This window comes from Xiphophorus couchianus, chromosome 5 (assembly GCF_001444195.1).
Source record: "Xiphophorus couchianus chromosome 5, X_couchianus-1.0, whole genome shotgun sequence".
In the NCBI taxonomy this organism is placed as follows: Eukaryota; Metazoa; Chordata; class Actinopteri; order Cyprinodontiformes; family Poeciliidae; genus Xiphophorus; species Xiphophorus couchianus.
Window position 1 is genome coordinate 32,171,456 of NC_040232.1, and position 17,759 is coordinate 32,189,214.

General features: G+C 37.9%; 1 protein-coding gene across 3 annotated transcripts in view; it reads right to left on the bottom strand.

Moving 5' to 3' along the window:
• The window catches only part of micu3a (mitochondrial calcium uptake family, member 3a), a 29,297-nt gene extending 12,288 nt beyond the window's left edge, over positions 1-17,009 (bottom strand). For all 3 annotated transcript variants that reach the window (XM_028018661.1, XM_028018660.1, XM_028018659.1), the window contains exons 1-8: positions 16,674-17,009; positions 13,118-13,265; positions 10,369-10,400; positions 9,736-9,814; positions 6,691-6,738; positions 5,208-5,290; positions 4,169-4,240; positions 2,619-2,660 (exon numbers count right to left, since the gene is read on the bottom strand). In XM_028018661.1, the coding sequence (XP_027874462.1) occupies positions 2,619-2,660; positions 4,169-4,240; positions 5,208-5,290; positions 6,691-6,738; positions 9,736-9,814; positions 10,369-10,400; positions 13,118-13,265; positions 16,674-17,009 (840 nt within the window). The remainder of the gene's footprint in view (positions 1-2,618; positions 2,661-4,168; positions 4,241-5,207; positions 5,291-6,690; positions 6,739-9,735; positions 9,815-10,368; positions 10,401-13,117; positions 13,266-16,673) is intronic.
• Positions 17,010-17,759: the final 750 nt, after the last annotated feature.

Below are 17,759 nucleotides of genomic sequence, written 5' to 3' on the forward strand. Positions count from 1 at the left end.
ATCTATGATGTGAATTGCCTATATGCTCAGACAGTTTTCATATATTCTTTGTAAAAACATACCAAAATGATACTACACAAAATATGAAGTAAAGCACTAAAAATTTATGACTAAAACATAAATAAATAAAAATATATACATACTACTCTTATTAATACAAAACCATTGCAATTTTATTTCTATTTGTTTGACACTGAACACTTTTCAGAAAGTGACGTATTTGTATTATTGATCACTGAAAGTGAGTTTTCATGTGCTGTGAATCAATTTGCACATACTGAATGTGGGAAAACATTAGCTTTTGGATGAGTTATTAAAAACAAAATCAAATAAAAACATTCATCACAATCAGTGTTGACACCATTTTTTTCATATGTCAGATTTAAAAATATAAACCTTTTGCGATACTGGAAAAAAAAAACAACACTATTGCAAAGACTATCATTTAAGAGATTAACATTTTTGAAAAAAAATCATTAAACATTACAGCTGAATTTACTAATGCCATTAATAAACACATCATAATACTTGTATGTCCATCTTTGCACAAAACATAAAATACAATAAATACACATATGTTTAGTGGTTACAAATTTACTTTTCATCTATTTCTCTCTAAAACGGTCACTTATCAAAGGATTGTTTTTTAAAGTTGTACCCTATACGTTTACTGTTTTTCTTTTTAAGATAGTACAATAAACCCAGTCCAGTAAAACTACAATATTGCAGCATTGTTTACTTGTAACAGCAGAGTATATTTGTAGTTAAACAGAAAGAGCCGCCGTGTGAAGCTTCTGGCCACCCACCTTGGCTTTTCTCTCTGGGGAGAAAGCCACTGTGGCCATTTTAACATGACCCTGCGCCACTCTCAACTTCATAGTGACAATGGAGCTATCCATCACAGCACTGACAGAACAAGCAGTGTGTGTTTGTGGAAAACAGAGAGCTACGTATAGAATAGAGGGTGGAACAAGACTGAAGAAAACGGTTCATAAAGAAACTGAAAATTACCTGCAGTCATGTTTTTATGAGAGATATTAGTTAATAATAAAGCTATTTTGCACTAAATTGTCTAAATATCAGATTTAACAGTTATTTTTAGTCCACTATTAAAACAATATATAGAGATTTACTGGCAAAAATCATTTAAAAAATTACTTTAAGATGGAATCTGAAAATAGAAAAATGTGTCTTGTCAGTGTTTTGTCGTTTCTGTTTGAAATGTTGTTTATGTGCTCAGACAACACTAACAGCAGTCTGAGAGGCCTGCGCCAATAATGAAATCACCCATTCTCTTTGTAATAAAGAGAACCTCCCCCAAACACTAACACACACAGAACAGATCGTACCTAAACATGGGCTCAAATGGAAAAACACTGATTGTGTTTTGGAGCTTCAGACCCTCAAAGTCACATCCCACTTGTAGTAAGAGTTCATTTCAGCTGACCTCTTAAACGTATTACTCTATTGCTGCTATTCTTATGTCCATTCACCCCACTGCCTCCCCGGTTAGAGGGCAAATCGGTCAGCTGGCATGACAGATGGACACACAGCTTCAATTTGCATCTTTCACCGAGGCATCAAAGAATTCAAACACAGATGATTTTACTGGAGACATAGGATCAGGTGGACTGGAGCAATTGAAGACTTCTTTAGGCCACAAGTTTACATCTACAGAGATGCTAAAAGAGTGATTCAAAAATACCCATCACTTATAGAAATAAGGCCAATTTCTTTAATTGAACTGACCGATACTAGACTATAAACCTTATAAATACTTGTTTTGCAAAGATGTGAAACAATTTCTGTGCCAAATTATTACAATCACTATCAAAGCACCTGCTGCACCCAGTGATTTGAAAAATCTCACAGGTAATTTTGTTGCCTGTAAATAGGTGAATGAAAATGCTACTAAAGCACTCCACACCGAAGAAATGCAACACTATTTTTTAATCAGCAGAGCACAGAATGATTTCCAGATTGGGTTTATAGAGGAAATTGGAGAGCAAGCAGTGAAGTAACGGCAAGCCCAGTAGTCATATAATCAAAATGTTCTAGAGTGAAGTTCACCCCAAATTAATTACAACATATTTTCTTGATTTCTACAATTTTCTTTAAAAGAAAGGTGCGTAATCATCTGTATGGCCTGACCATTTGGACCTATTTTTATGAGATGTCATTTGTGAGAATTAAAGAACCAAACTGGGAGACAGTAGAACCAAGACTTTTCCCTGTCTTCTAAATTAGAGTAGAAGAATGGCTAGAATCAGAGACTAACAAAAACCTTCACCTCGACTGTAGACTTAGATGAAAAACATGGAATCATTCATCTATTAAATTGTGATATGACCGTCTTTACTCAGACGATGACCTGTCCAAGCAAGTTAACCAAAGCCCTAACTTACTTGTTGACCTGACACACCAAAAAAACAAAACAAAAAAGAGAAGAAGTTAAGACTTTTTAGGAATATTTAAGTTTCTGTTTGTGTTCTGATTATCATGTTGAAACTGTGAACACAAACACTGATGGTTCTCTCCTTCCTCATCATCATATCTGTTTTTTTATGTGTCAAAAGAGAACGAAAGGAGACTAATAAATTATGACTGGGGATACATACGCTGCTCAGGGGGGCAACCTGATATCCATACAGCTGCATACTCTAACGCACAGAGAAAGACATGAGGGAGAGACAGAAGAGGACAGAGCATGCAGTCAGAAGAGAGGAGGAGGAGAAAAGGTAAAATACATGTTAGTACATGCAAGGAAGGAGGATGTGTCATTTACTACACATCTGAGATTACAATTTTTGAATTCATACCTGATATTACAACCGCAAGCACTGCATGACTCAGAGCAGCTTGATGCATGTGAGGCAAAGTGAATGTTTTTCTTTTGATGGTTTTAAGGCTTAATTATTAAAAGTGTTTTTCGTGAGTTATATGCTTCAGCAGGATTGAACTGTACATGTAACGATGGTTAAAATCTAAATGCAGGGTTCGGTGCTTTTCATTAATGCCATGAAATGCATAAAGCTTCAGTATTAAGCACTAATTTTGCTTTTCATATAAAGAAATATATGTTGCGTTTAACATAATGCCGAACTGTACAAATCCATATATGCTATGGTAAATATGGTACATACAAATATAACCATTGAGAGAAATAAGAGTAAATAATTTAATGTCTAACAGGATTTGAGAAACAAACATTGTTCTGTTTCTGATGGGGAGCGGTGCATTTCTGCAGATGGCAGTAGGACCACTGGAAGGAGGCAGAGGAGTTCCATTCATTTATAGGTTATCTGTCTCCTTTTATACTGTCAGGACATAGTGACAGCTTTAACAAATATGAAAAAACATGGCGTTATAAAAGTTACTAAGTGTAGCTTTAATGTACTCGAGTTGCAATTGTATCAACTGATGTGCTTAAACAGAATTATTTTATTAAGAGGAACTTGGTATTTGAAAGGTAATTGCAATTATAAGTGTAGTTTAAATGGTTTTCAGTACAAATTTAAGACTCATTTTGTTTTCCAGTGACAAAAGCATAGCATTTTGTCATTGGAAGCAGTTTATTTTTCAATGCATTGAGCTAATTTTGTGACATTCAAAAAGCATCAAGTGTATGTAAACATGAGAACTGAAGGAGGCTGTGCTTATTTTGTGATATGAAGTAGGTCAGGTATTAAATAGCTTAAATGTCATCAGGATTTAACGTGGATATGCTTATGAATGATGCAGGCCGTGTTGTAATGCAAGGCTGCTTGTTATTCCTGAGCTTCCACCATAGCAGAGGTGAGGACGACAAAATATATCAGATGAAAATATATCAGATATAACAAGTAGACATTAGGGATAATCGTCACGGTAACAACACGGTTGCCACATTGTCAGCTTTCACAAGGCAGCATGCAGTCCACACTAGTCACAGGAAAGACTTCATTTGTTTTCATTTCTGATTTTCTACAGATGAGCTTTAACTTTCAACAGTGTTAAAAAAGTGACAGAAGTTGCTTGAAGCAACATTTAAATATTTGTCGATTTTTGCACCTCTAATTTGTCCTGTAGTTTAGAGGAGTATCATTATAGTCAATGTCTGTAAAGAAATAACTGTAAACGTCACTCCACAAACATGACTAACAATGTTGCCTTCTTACAGCGTTCTTACCAACTGAGCTGACTTTTCCGCATCTCCTTTCCTCCCCTTCTTCTCGTTCTTCTTCCGGAAGATTTCTTGGAGCTGTAAAGAGGGAAAACGTTTCAGATCCTAGCAAAAACTTTTACAGTTACTACCATAACAATTTTATCATGATAAATAATAAACGCCCACTTCTATTATTATTATTAACATGGGCGGTCTTGTATTATGTAATGTTGTGCTTCATCAAAACCAACCTTAACTAACAAAGTTTGGACACCCTAAAAACTATTTACTGTGATAGAGATAGAGCCAGAAAGAATGCTCAATTGCCAGTTGTCACATCATCCTGTCCTATTAAAAAAAAGACTTAAAGATTTTCTTTCTGAAGCTATTAACGTTTAAATAGCACAGAAATCCTCATCTATTTCTACAACATCCAATGTGGGAAATATACCCTGAGTAGCACCTGGCTGCTCCCACAGGATTTTAAACCATTACCACCCCCTGCTGCTGTACCACCCCACTCCCACCCACCTCCACACTCACTCCAATCCCTTCCTGCCTGCAGCGTTTTCAGTTAAAAACCTCGCATCCTGCTGTGTACATAACACGCGTGAAGCCCTCCAGAAAAGTGACAATCACTCTGCTAAACTGTTTAATAAGGTGCTCTCATAATCAGGCCTTTTCAGGTGCCTTAAACATTACAAAAATGTGGATTAAAACATAAAAACATCACATCTCCAAACTATTCATTAATTACAAGAAAGAAGTAAACATACAGAAACATTAGAGCGTTTCACATTCATAAGATTTGATCATGTACACAATATTTTTCTTAATATTTTCATAATTTCATTCACATTTTGCTGCCACTCGGGATAAATTCTCACAATAAAGAAATGGGATTGCAAATTTTAAATGTTCAACTGTACAATATAAAAAAAAACACAGTTTGACTTTTTTTCACATTTCATTCAAAAGTAATCTTATAACATTGGCTCAGTACATTTAATTACCAAAATAGCACAGATATGTATTCTTTGACGGTTCTGTGCTAGAAACTCACCACCAAGAATTCCCTCTTGTCCACCATCTGGTTGCCGTCTGCATCAAACATATTGAAAGCAATCTTAAAGCCAGCATGTGGTTCTGGAGAACAGATAGGGAAACACACACGGTGTGAGTGCATGCATGCGTTTACTGAAGGTAATTTTAAAGCCAGAAATAGAGAGGGAAGACATAGCAGACAGGCTGCACAAAAGGAAATAATGGTTTCATTTCAGTAAATGAAGTTTCTCAGAGATATACCTTGTTCTTTTAGGAAAACTCTGGACGCTTGTTTAATCTTGCAGACAATCTCTGACAACTAATGGTGCATGCTTTCATCTGCTTAAAGGGATATAGAGACTAAACTAAAGGGCTATTCACAGCTTTTATCAGGTTGGGGCTGCATTTGATGTGCTCTAATTCAAGATCTAAAGTGTCTGGAGGGAACAAAACCTGAGCAGGAAAATGTCATGCCACAATACAGTTTTATAAGACTGAAACCTTAATTCTACATGGAAAAAAATATATATATTTGATGCATGTTCTGACATTAGAACCACTATATATTCATACTATATTCAATATATTAAAATTAAGAAATTTAGTACATTGACTTGTCAAAACTGGACGGAGTAACTACATATATTTTTTTTTTTTAGAAACAGTTTGTGATTTGCAAAATCTTTATTCATTTGAAAAAAAAAAGTTTGCTTTCCCAAAAGAATTGCTAAAATCTCATCTTGGATTGTTCGGTCTTGTCTCATGAGGTGGATTATATCGTTACACTCCTACTTAACTTGTTGACATTAAAAATAAACTCATAAAACAAAAAATGACATTCAAGCATGACTTGAACATGATTCTTTGTGGGGACCAGTGTGGTGGCCAACATTTTTCCAGAGGGATCCATGGCCCCCCTAACCCACCTCTTGAGGGTGCCACTGAAAGTGAATCTTTTCAAGTAAACACTCTAGCAATGTGGGGTTTATTTCATAGCAAACACATAAAAAATACTAACTCAAAGCAGCAAATATAAGCCCTATTTTCACAGCTGTCACTCACAAAAAAACACCTTATTCACATCTGACCAAAAAATTTAATTCAACCGGATTCTTCATTTGCCAGTAAACAAAACAGATTGTTTTTCTTCATCTGATATTCGGAGATGAGTGGTTTACGGACTCTGTCATGCCTTTTTTAAGCAACACAAATACTAGATTTGAGCAAAAAACATTAAAAAAAAAACATGGTCAGACGACATTTTGAAAATGAAACTATAAAATATTTGCTGCAACTACAAGCCTCATTCTGATAAAAGACTTCAACAACAAAAAATGCAAAAACTGCAAGTTCTGGATGTATATACTTTTCCTTTCAAATACCAAAAGTCAATCTCGCTGCAAGATCATAACTGTGGGTAAAAAAACAAGCGCCATATCTGATAAAAAAAACCCATGAAGAATGTAGTGAAAGAAGAAGGCGTAAGGCCTGAACAGACTCACTTGTCAGGATGCAGAGCAGAAACAGATACTCCGTGTACGAGATGATTCCTAGTGATGAGATCAAGACAGGAGAGTTAGGAAGGTCACATTTAAGGCATTTTCTGCACTATGTTTACAGAAGTTTAAAGCTCCTGGATCTCAGGGCCTCACACACAGCCGTACACACTGACGTAACCTTAATCCTCCCGGCTAAAGAGATAGAATCTCAAAATGTGTCTTCTCCCAACCGAGCCACCAGCAGCCATTTGGCCCCACACAGCGTTCACAAACATATCCAGCGGAAGACATGCTTGTTTCTCTGTGAATGTGTGTGTTTGGATAAGCAGGTGGAACATAGCTTAAGGAGTTAGATTTTTCTGCTTCAGGCACATTTACAATCTCTTCCTCTCACTTTTTTGTGTCTGATCGCTCAGACAGATCGGGGTGACTCGCTCTCCCACCGGTGTGCGTGACGAGTGCGTGTGACGGCGAACACGACACCGGTTGGGAGTCGGAGTGTGAGCCTTGTGTTTAGCTGAATCCAGACTGCTTTGTGCGGAGCAACTGGTTTGGAACCGGACTCACTTAAACCGGTGCAGATCTGGACCTGGAAAGACCAGAACGCTGCTCGGGTTTCTGCATACAGTCTGAATGTATATACTGTGACACACATGAATAAAGAATTCAGCAAATCATAATGAAATAACGATGAAGGGCATAGGACTAAAAATTAAACTTACATACACCTAAGCGTAACTAAACAATTGCTCACCTAGTTTGGTTTAAAGTTTACATAAATTATATTTCTGGCTCTTGACAAGAAAGAACACTGTTCTTTGAAAAAACTGCCACAGCAGTGGTGCCACATGCTGACAATTTTACTTTGTAGTGATAGTGAATTGGAAATGTTAATATCATGACAACCTTAGCAGCGACAACAGAAACATAAACGCTCCTTTAACAGGAAAAAAAAACCCTCCAACAGAATCTGGCTCAGTGTGAGCTGCCATCTGCCACAACTCACTGAACACAGGCCATACTGTACATCGCTATAACTAGTGCAGACGGTACAGCTGCTGCAAATACCAAACTCTTCCTTTAGCACAGTAAATCTTAATAATTGTTAAAAAGACAGAAACAAACCTGGAATCTAAAAACAGAATCAAGTGTAAGTTCAAGCACCTTAATGGTTGGAATAAAGCTCATTGAGTATACCTACATGTGATGAAACTCCTTACATTCCCCAAATTTTCCAGCAAAATTATGGTTAACGGAGATAGTTTCAAGCTTTTTTGCGTGCTCTAGATAAAAGAAATTCTGTAAGTGCTCTGTAGCATCTTAGAATGACCTCAAAAGACGAGGCTGCAGAAAATTGCAAAATTGTGAACTACAGCCATAGATACTAACAGTTCTCCAACTATTTACATTTAGCCATCTGCATCCTTTATGCCGAAGTACACTGTAAAAGTAAACATACCCCAATTTCACACTAGCCCCAACATATTTCCCCTTTTGCAAAATGTCCTTTTGTGTAAGGTTGAGGTTAGAAGAAATGGGACCTCAGACTACTCACAAGAGGCATTTGCATTAACTCAGACTTGTATGTAAATGTGCAGCCTGGTGTAGTATAAATACAGAAAGGCACTGAAATAATGAGCTGTGGAGTAGAGTCTAGGCAACACTGTGCAGTACTACTTTTCTCAATTAGTGAGATCCATAGAAATCCTAATGTATTTTCAGAATTCAATGATAGCAGTCTTTGTATTCTGCGTGATGAATACAATTGTAATTGGTTTGTAATTTTTTCTTCTGCCAATTACAAACACAGATAAGCACATATTTAGCTTACACAACAGAAAGTTCTGAAATAAAGCTGAATTACATCAAGGTAAATTACCAAAATAAATGTTTGGAAGTAATTAAAGTAAAATCTGTATTATTATTATTAATTATTATATTTTTTAGCTTTTCACATTCCTCAGCTTCTCTATATTCCCATATCATTGTGATGTTTTTTGTTTTTTTACTTCTTACCCTCATTTCATTGTTTTCTACATTTTCAAATGAAACTAGTCCTCCTACATGTGTCCCTGTAGACCAAACCAAACCCTTGTATAAGATACAACCTGAGCATAATTTTAGTATCATTAGAGAGGAAGTGAATCACACATGGCATGTTATTTTTAGCATCTCCCTGAATGTGTGTGTTTCAGTGTAATTATCACTATGGGGAGTCGGTCCCTGACTGTGCTTTCTCTGTTATGTGCTCCTCTAGCAAATGCTTAATTAGGGCAAGCTTATTTCTCATCTTTCACCAGAGGAGAGGAAAGAAAAGGGGGTTGATTTTTTTTTTTTTCCTTTTTCTTGGCAGGCTGTTTTCCTGAGAGGAACAGCATGACGACAACCTGAATTAGTGACACCTACAGTGCAACAAAAACTCACACACATCACTTAATCAGAGATTGAAAATGAAGCCCTGTGCTGTGTTGTTAAAATGCAACAAAAAAAGAAGGAAAAAAACTGAAGGTTTCTGAGATTATTTTAAAGATCTTGTCCTATGGTCATTTAATTTTTTTTGTTCCGGCAGCGTGGATTTCAACAAATAATGAATGAAAATATGCAACCTCGTGTACTATGTAAAATATTCCACTAGTCGTATTAAAAAATTGTCTTTTTTTTGTTTTTTTTTTGGAACAAACGAACTAAAGAGGCACCAAGAAAATAAATGTCTGGTGAAGGGAAGTGATGACTTTTCATCTTGATCAGTGAGTAGCCAATTGGACATACAAACAATTCAATCATTAAACACACTACATTAAGCACTACAAATTACATTAAGAATGAGAAATAGAAAAACACCTAGACTTATGTATATATTTTTTCAAAATGGAGAAGAGATTTGTAAAATGTTGCGTCTGATTTACAAAGTAAAAAGCATTAATGGCATGGTCAGCTGGGTGGGAATTTGCACACTTTGTATGTCAAAAAATAGATGAGATGAAGATTTGAGCTATAAATTCAGAGAAGTGATGAACGGTTTGTATCCACATGTGTGTGTCTGCTGACCTCTTTCTCTCAGGTTACGGAACAGTTTGGAGGACCCTCTCCATACGGGAGGAGTATCTGACAAGATTTTCTCCAGTTCCTGACATAAACACACAAAAAACATGATCAAAATTGCTAGACATTGTAAAGACACAGGGTGCCATGCTCTAACTTTAACTTTATGAAGAAATAATGCAAAGAGTTGAAAAGTTAAAAGTTCCATGCAATGGAAAACATATCCATATGACAGGTAATTTAGTCTGCCACTGCAACAAAAATGATGACTTCAGTGTATTCTAGTGTAGAGTATCAGAAGTTAATTCAAGAAATGTGCGAAGCTGTAAGGAGATAAGGATTTTTATTTGTATCTTGAAATGTTGTTAAAGATTGAAAAGAGCCATGATAACAAAGCAAGAAAGATAAAAGATAGAGCCAGAAAACGGGAAAGAACATAAAATAATTTGCGGAAAATAGAAAGGACCTGCACATCTTTGGAGCTCGTTTGTTCAATACATGTACTGGCGCAGCAAGTCAAGCTTGTTTAGCTGAAAAAACTACGCAGTGCGAAGAAAACAACAGCAGATATAACATGCAAAAGATGTCTGACTGTGAGGAGAAGCAGGAAAAAGGAGAGATGTAAAGTGTGTTTCCCACCTGTTTGGTCAGGGACCTCCATGGCCTCTTGTCTGCCAGAGAACAAGACAAAGGAGGAGAAAGACGAGAAGAGTTTGGGTGGGCTTGGTCAGATAGCATCTGTATGATCTAGAAAAGGGTCCTAATGTGCAGGGTACAGTCACAACACACACATCTACACGCACACACTGTGTATACACTCATCATAGCAGATCCCATTTGTACTGTCTGAAGTGGTCCTTGCCTGCCTTTGTAGTATGTGGAATGTCCCTGTAAAAGCACATACTACTTTTGTTCTGTTTTATACAACAAAGTTCATCTAATTCAACTTCAAAGGGGGCAGAGGATGGCGGCTGCTGACAGGCTACGAGCGGCCGTATTGCATGACAGCCGAGATGTAAACACACACATACAGGTGCACGAGTTTGCACGCTATTCAATCATACGACTGCTGCAAAAAAAGAAAAAAAAATTTGTTTCTGATTGCATCAGTGTGCAATCACATTTCCAAACCTGGAACACTCAAGCTTAGCCCACCAATTTAGATATTTACAAGTTAAGAGAAGGAGAGTACATGAGAGCAAATGGAATGTGTGTCTGTGTGCGTCTGGCTAACATTAACCTCAGACTAAACAAAAGCTGTAAAGCCATCTGCTTTGAGGCCGGCTGCTCAGACCTAATCTGTTACAACTAGCAGCAGGCTGACAGAATCGGCAAAGATGTGCTCATAAACCGAGGATTTTTGACGGCCTTAGAACGTGGCAAAATAAACATGTTAAATAAATTCCAGACCCTGACGGAAATAAAACAAAAATTTGTAATGCGAGGTCTATAAAATTCTTTGACAAGTCAGTGAATTTGAGCTAATTGAAAACTAAACTACAATAAAGTTCAAATAAAGGATATGAAGTACAGCTTCCATGACTTATGAAAAAGAAGCATGTGAACAAGTATGGATTGATTGTGTTTTTTCTCAGATTCAAACAGTCTCAGGTACATAGTACATATCTACACCCCACTATTGGATGAAGAAAGGGCTGGGTAATAAATCGATTTTAACCAATTTATCGTATTTTTGGTTTTTGAAGATTGAACTTTGGTCAAGGTTTTGCTAACACTAAGTAAGTCCAGTGTACCTTTGTTCAGAGTTGACTTGAATTGAATAAATTAAGTGGATTTAACTTATTTTTTTTACACAATTATGATTGTCACTTGATTTAAAAATGAGGTAAAAGTCTTTAAAAATTGTATCTAGTTAATTTGAAGTAATGGGAAAGGATATTATGTGACAGTGGTGATGAGTCAGTAGGCCTGTCACGATAGCAAATTTTGCTGAGCGATTAATTGTCTCCAAAAATTATTGCGATAAACGATAATATTGTCTGAAGACCTTTTTACACTGATTTAATGGAAATGACGTAATAATGCATGTGATTTCCTGCCAAAGATAGATGCACTTTATTTTCAAAAGAATATTTAACACTGGAGCTGATAAACAAAATAAACAAAACAACCAAAAACAAAATGGATTCTCAGTCTCCATTAACAAAAAATGTACTTGATAAAAACTAAACAACATAAAGCCAAAGTGGAAATAAATACTGCATTCAACCAAAAGAGTGCAGATTATGAAGTCTGTATATTATGTTGCCCTTCAGTAATAATTAGATTTAAATAGAGAAGATGGGCACATCGACTACCTGATGCAATAGTTCACACTACAGATTTTTTGCTCCTATTTTTCCCCTTACAACAATCTTAAAACGTTGGTCTTTCTAAGATTGTGTGGTGTGTTACGGTAGATCGTCGTTGCCGCTCCGATCTAAATCAGGGTTTTTCCCCGACTGGGATCGTTAACGCAGCCTGTTGAATGTGACAGGCAGCCAATCAGAAAGCGCGGATTCTCCTCAGTGTTTTCTGAGGGGAAATTACGTTAGGGAATCCCAAACAGCTGACACGGCGCAACCCGAAGTCCAGCCGACGTGGAAACAACATTAATGTTTATTCAACATGCAAAGAATATAGAAATGACAAGAGGAGGAGTTGGAGCGAAATTGCTATTGCAGTTGATAAACCCGGTAACTTTTCAGCTGTTCTTCGTTAACGTGACGTAAACAGGTTCTAATGATTTTCATTCAGTCAGGACTTTACGCTGACACTAGCCACATGCATTGCAGGTAGATTGTAGTAAAGCATTGATTAATGCCTGGTTTTAAAATTAGTTAACTGGACTTGCAGCCATTATTTTGTGCCCATTGTTGGACACCACACGGCAGGAACGAACCCGATCAAACAGTTATACCTAGGATTTCTGTCGGGTAATGTGTGGTCTGTCAGACCATCGACCACGACAATCGGCCAACAGCTCTAAGATCGTGTCGTGTGCGCTGGGCTTTACACTAAGGAAATGAGGAAGGGAGGGTCAGTGGAGAGCACCGGAGTTGAGCCTTTTTTCATTCGGTGTCATTAACAGAAAGAGAAAAAGGCTGGAAGAGACGATAATGCCGATAATTGAAATGACGTCGATAGTTTTAATTTATCGTACGATTAATTGATTTATCGTTTATCACGACAGGCCTATGAGTCAGCAAGGCGTCCCAAGACACTGAGCCACCAACAGCTCATCAATACTTGCCTCAGAAATATTGTTTTTTGATCTTAAACCAAAATATGTGCCACACAAAACATAAGTTGGTAAGATCTTATACATGTGCACAGCAGTCATATTTTTTGGAAACAAAAATGTGAAACGTGAATGTCTGATACTTACTTCTCGGTTCGCTCATGGTAACAGACTCGATGAAGTTCTGAGGAGTCATGTACAGCTGTCCTTCATACTCTACAGAGCTGAACATCCGGAAACGATGCTCGTGGGACGACATGTAGACATCTCCATCTTCAAAGTCAAATGGGCGAGTCTGCAAAACATAAAACCAAAATCTTTACGGAGATCGCGCAGATTTACATCAGCAGCTTGATCAATATGCAAGGAAATAAGTTATTTGAATGTGAATATCATCCGATCTGGATCTGAACAAACTACGCACTCCTAATATGACAAGCATAAAAATAGTCTACAATACACTGAATGCGTAATCAAAGTCAAAATCCTCAATCTCAGTTTGGTTGAAGTGAACTCTGGCACAATTCGGATGCTTATGTGAATGCTAAGCAGGCTGGAGACCGCTCCAGAAGCAGGAAGTGAACTATAGCACACGGCATTCTGGGTAAATCCAACAAACGCAAATGTGCTAGCACGAGAAATGTTTTGTTTTCTTTTACCAAAGATAAAAGAGAAATTTTATAAACACTAAAATCTAATGCCACTCAGTTTTTGTTCACATTACACGAAGAAGAAGGTTGCCCTCAGTGTCTTCTTCAGTGGTTTTTGTGTCGTTTACTTTAGTGGCTCTTGGTGCAGCGCCTCCACAGACGAGGGGGGAAATAGGTTTTTCAAAGGTTTTAGTTTATTTGACACAGTGCAGTGTCAAAGTGAACCACACCAGCTGAAAATGTAACAAATGTTGCAATTTTGATTCCCAGACTATCAGGTGTGAAAACATCCTCAGATGTTCAGAGCTTTTTCTACAGATCATAGCATTTTCAGCAGTCCAGGAGAAGCTCAGGTGAATACTAATAGGTCAGCAGCTTTACAAACTAAAAACTCCTGTTCAGTTTCGTCAACCCACCTCCTAAGTCTAATGGACTTCAGCATTCAAGCCTCTTCCTTAATGCTGCACTTTAATAATGAGCATATCCATCCATTCTTGGCACCAAGTCTTGATTTAGCTCTCTGAGATCATGAATAGCATCGGCTCTTCTGCTACAACTAAACAAGAGAATACAGGCCCACACAAACACACACAAGCCGGTACTACTTTCTATTTGATTGGTCTCTCCATCTCTCTCTTTCAGTACAGACCAGTGACTTCAGCTGGATTAGCTGCAGAGCTTCACCAAGAGACTGTAGCTGTGCAATTAGCAGGGAGGTTTCCATATTTAAACCTGCTTGAGTTCGTGCTCAGCGCAGCGATCATGCTAATGAGCATGCTAGTTTATTCATAAAGCTATGATGCTTCCTTTACCAAACGAGCTCTAGAAGGCATGAGTACGAGATGAATAGTTGGTTGTAGGGAAGTAACTGTAATGGAGAGTAGGAGACTCTACACCCATGGGTTTGACTTTCACTAATGAATGGAGTTTTTAAAGTTTTCCAAAGGCAACATCCCATGCCCCTCAACATGATATAGAAGTATGCAGACTCCACTGAAAAGAGAGAATTATTCATTGGTAGGCAGCATCGACTAGATTTCACATGGTACGCTTTGTTCTTGTCTAGTTATCATGTATCCACCACTAAAACTGCAGCTGATGTGTTGCCTGCTTCTCATGACTGCACAGCATATGCTCCAGGTGTTTTCCCTTTTGGCAACTGGGTGTCTCCCTTTCACAGCTGCAGCGTTTTACTTTCTCCCTATGCCGTTCTCAATACTGTTTATAAACCAGCCTGTGTTCTAAGTATTTTATATAAACTACCCCGTGTAAATCCAGTTGTGTCAGTGCGATTACAAAACGGAGTCACCTCAAATTTATTTCTACACTGCAATTGAAAAGTATTGATGTTTTGTACACTACAGCAGTTAACTTCGTCTTACTGTATTGTGGTTTTATGTGTAAGACCAACAAACCACAGTAGATAATCGTAGGGTGTTGATAAAAACTGAAACGTGTGGTGTGTTGTTTATATAGTCAATACTTTCACTGAAATTACAGCTGTAAGTTCAAATAGCAGTTAAACTTTAATTTTAGCTCTGGCTGCATGCTTAGTGCTATACTTGTTTTCATAAAAAGAAATTACAAATGACAGAAAATATTTTAAAGACACTTTCTTTTATTTCAGTTACTCCTTCTGGGAGTTGACCTGAAGTCAAAGTCCACAACATGCTGGATGGGCAAAAGGTGGCCCTGAGCACGCCAACATCACTCTGAACTACAAAAGCCCAATGACTGAACTGGAGGGAAAAAAATCAGATTTTCTAAAAATAAAATTTTCATCCATCCATCCATTTTCTTCCGCTTTATCCGGGGTCAGGTCGTGGATTTTTGTAAACAGCAAATTCAATTAATCAATAAAATCGACTTGTCGTCCAGCTCCACAACCCTCACAACTGACAGGGAAACTGCTTTTGAAAGATCAGTTGCCCAGACTACCGTCAACAGGTCTACAGCTGCAGCTGATTGTTGGTTCGACACTGCATCCCTCAAAAACAGCATTTTAGATGCTACTGACATTTTGTGAATTATGACATTCCCAGGATACCAATGAATACTTCTTTTTTGTTACTCTTTCCAACATAGCCATAGCTTACTATTGCAGTTTTATAGGATAAAGCATTAGAATTACCTGACGATGATTAAATTAAATAGTTGACATTTTTGTTGAAGTAAATGTTTTGTGAAAATGAACTGATCTGATATGCCGTGCATCAGCTGCAATCCGTAGCTTAAGGAGCAGGTTGGTTTTACTCCTGAATATATGAAGGAGTTGTTCATAAAAGTTGAGCCTTAGGTCACAAGTCTAAGTCAAGTTTTAGTGTGAGTAGTGCAGGGACGCAACTTTGCACTTTCTGGGGTGAATATGGACACATTATAGCAGATTGCATCATTTACACTTGCACAAACCGCTGTTAAACGCAAAAAATGCTGACTAAAAATAATTTTTACGTCATAGGTTTGGCGCCCCCTCTGGTGCAGCGCCCCTTTGCGTGGCATATAGTTTGTGCCACTGATTAAATAAATGTTTTTATTTGATCTATTATTTTTCTAAAGTGTGGCGTTTCCATTTTGAACATTATTGTGTTTACTAGGATGTGTTGGGTTGTTTTTATCCGTCAAAGTGTCAACCCTGTCACGAGCGCAGAGTCTGCGCAGTGTGACAGCTGACCGTTGGAGCGCGTGTTGTCATTTCAGCACCAGCGCGAGAGGGAGAGCGCCACTCCTTCCTCTGCAGCCAAACAGTGAGCGAACTGTTTCCACCGTGCGTGTTGGAAATAAATGACACACTTTACCCACCCAAAAAAAAAAAAAATCTGAGGGAGAGAGGAAAAAACATGGTAACTGCTAGGAAAACCAAAGCGGGAGCTGCGCGCGGAAGGAAGCATGCCTAGAATACACAACACTTGACTTGTTTTCTCAATGGGGTCTCTCTCTCTCTCTGCTTTTCGCCCTTAGTGGGGCCCTTGTGTCAACAGAAACCCATTTTTACGTCGCTACGTGTCACAACAGCTAACCGGCTCGCTAGCTGCCTTGTTTTTGCAGCCACGTACCTTCTCTTTAGCTTCAACGGTCGGGATGTACGGCAGTGAGAGACCACTGATGCTGCGTCTCATCATCCTCTTCCTGTCGCTCCACATTTTGTTATAAAAGTACAGAGCCAGGACACCTCCCGCTGCGGCACACAGCCCGGCTGTCAGACACCTCCGAGTCCGTCGTCCGTTCAGGCTGGGAGCCCCAAGAATCTCGCTTTTAGTCGCAGCCCAAGGGTTCAGTTTGCCGGCCAGCGCTGCCGCTCTGCGGAAAGCGGCCATTGTTGCCGTCAGTGTTGCTGCTGTGACTGTAAATTTAAGCGGAGCTCGAGACTGTCGCGAGTCGACCGGTCTCATCGCGAGATGATGGTGAGGCCGAGAGCGAAGAACTCCTAGCAGGGATTTGATGCTTGACTGAGTGAGAGGGATTAATCTAATCCACTGTAAATTGTTAACGCATATGCGAGATCAAGTGACTATTTTTGGTTTGTCTGGGGCTTTTATAGAGAAGCACAAAACTGCCTTAAAACTGAAATCAGTGAAAGTACAATATAATGCAACTGGAACAAGTTTACATAAACCGAATAACAAGAGAGACACACCTTTTTTTAAACTGTGTGAAATTAAGTCATCAGACCAGCCTTCTGTTATTTTAGTTCAGTTAAAAAAATCTATTTTTTTTTATTTGATAAATAATAACACAACAACGAGAGGATAAGGACATCAGAAATATATTTATAAATGTCTTCAAAATCAGAAGTTTACATACAGAATAATAATGATGTCAGGGTCTCGGAAACTGCTGATAGACACAATTTACAGTTCAAAAGCAATGCTACCAAACACTGAGGAACGTTTTGTGAACTTCTGACTTACTCTCCGATATATTCTATCTCTCATTATTGTGGCATTTTACAAATAGATATAATTTTGGTAAATTTAACTGACCTAACACAGGAAACGTTTGGTTTGATTTAACTTCAGACAGTGAGGAAAAAAAAGATGTATCCTTCTTTTTACTTGGTGTATGTAAACTTCTGGTTTGAACTATGTGAAAGAATGAAAACACATAAAATGAAATAAAAGACTAATGTGTAACACATAAGT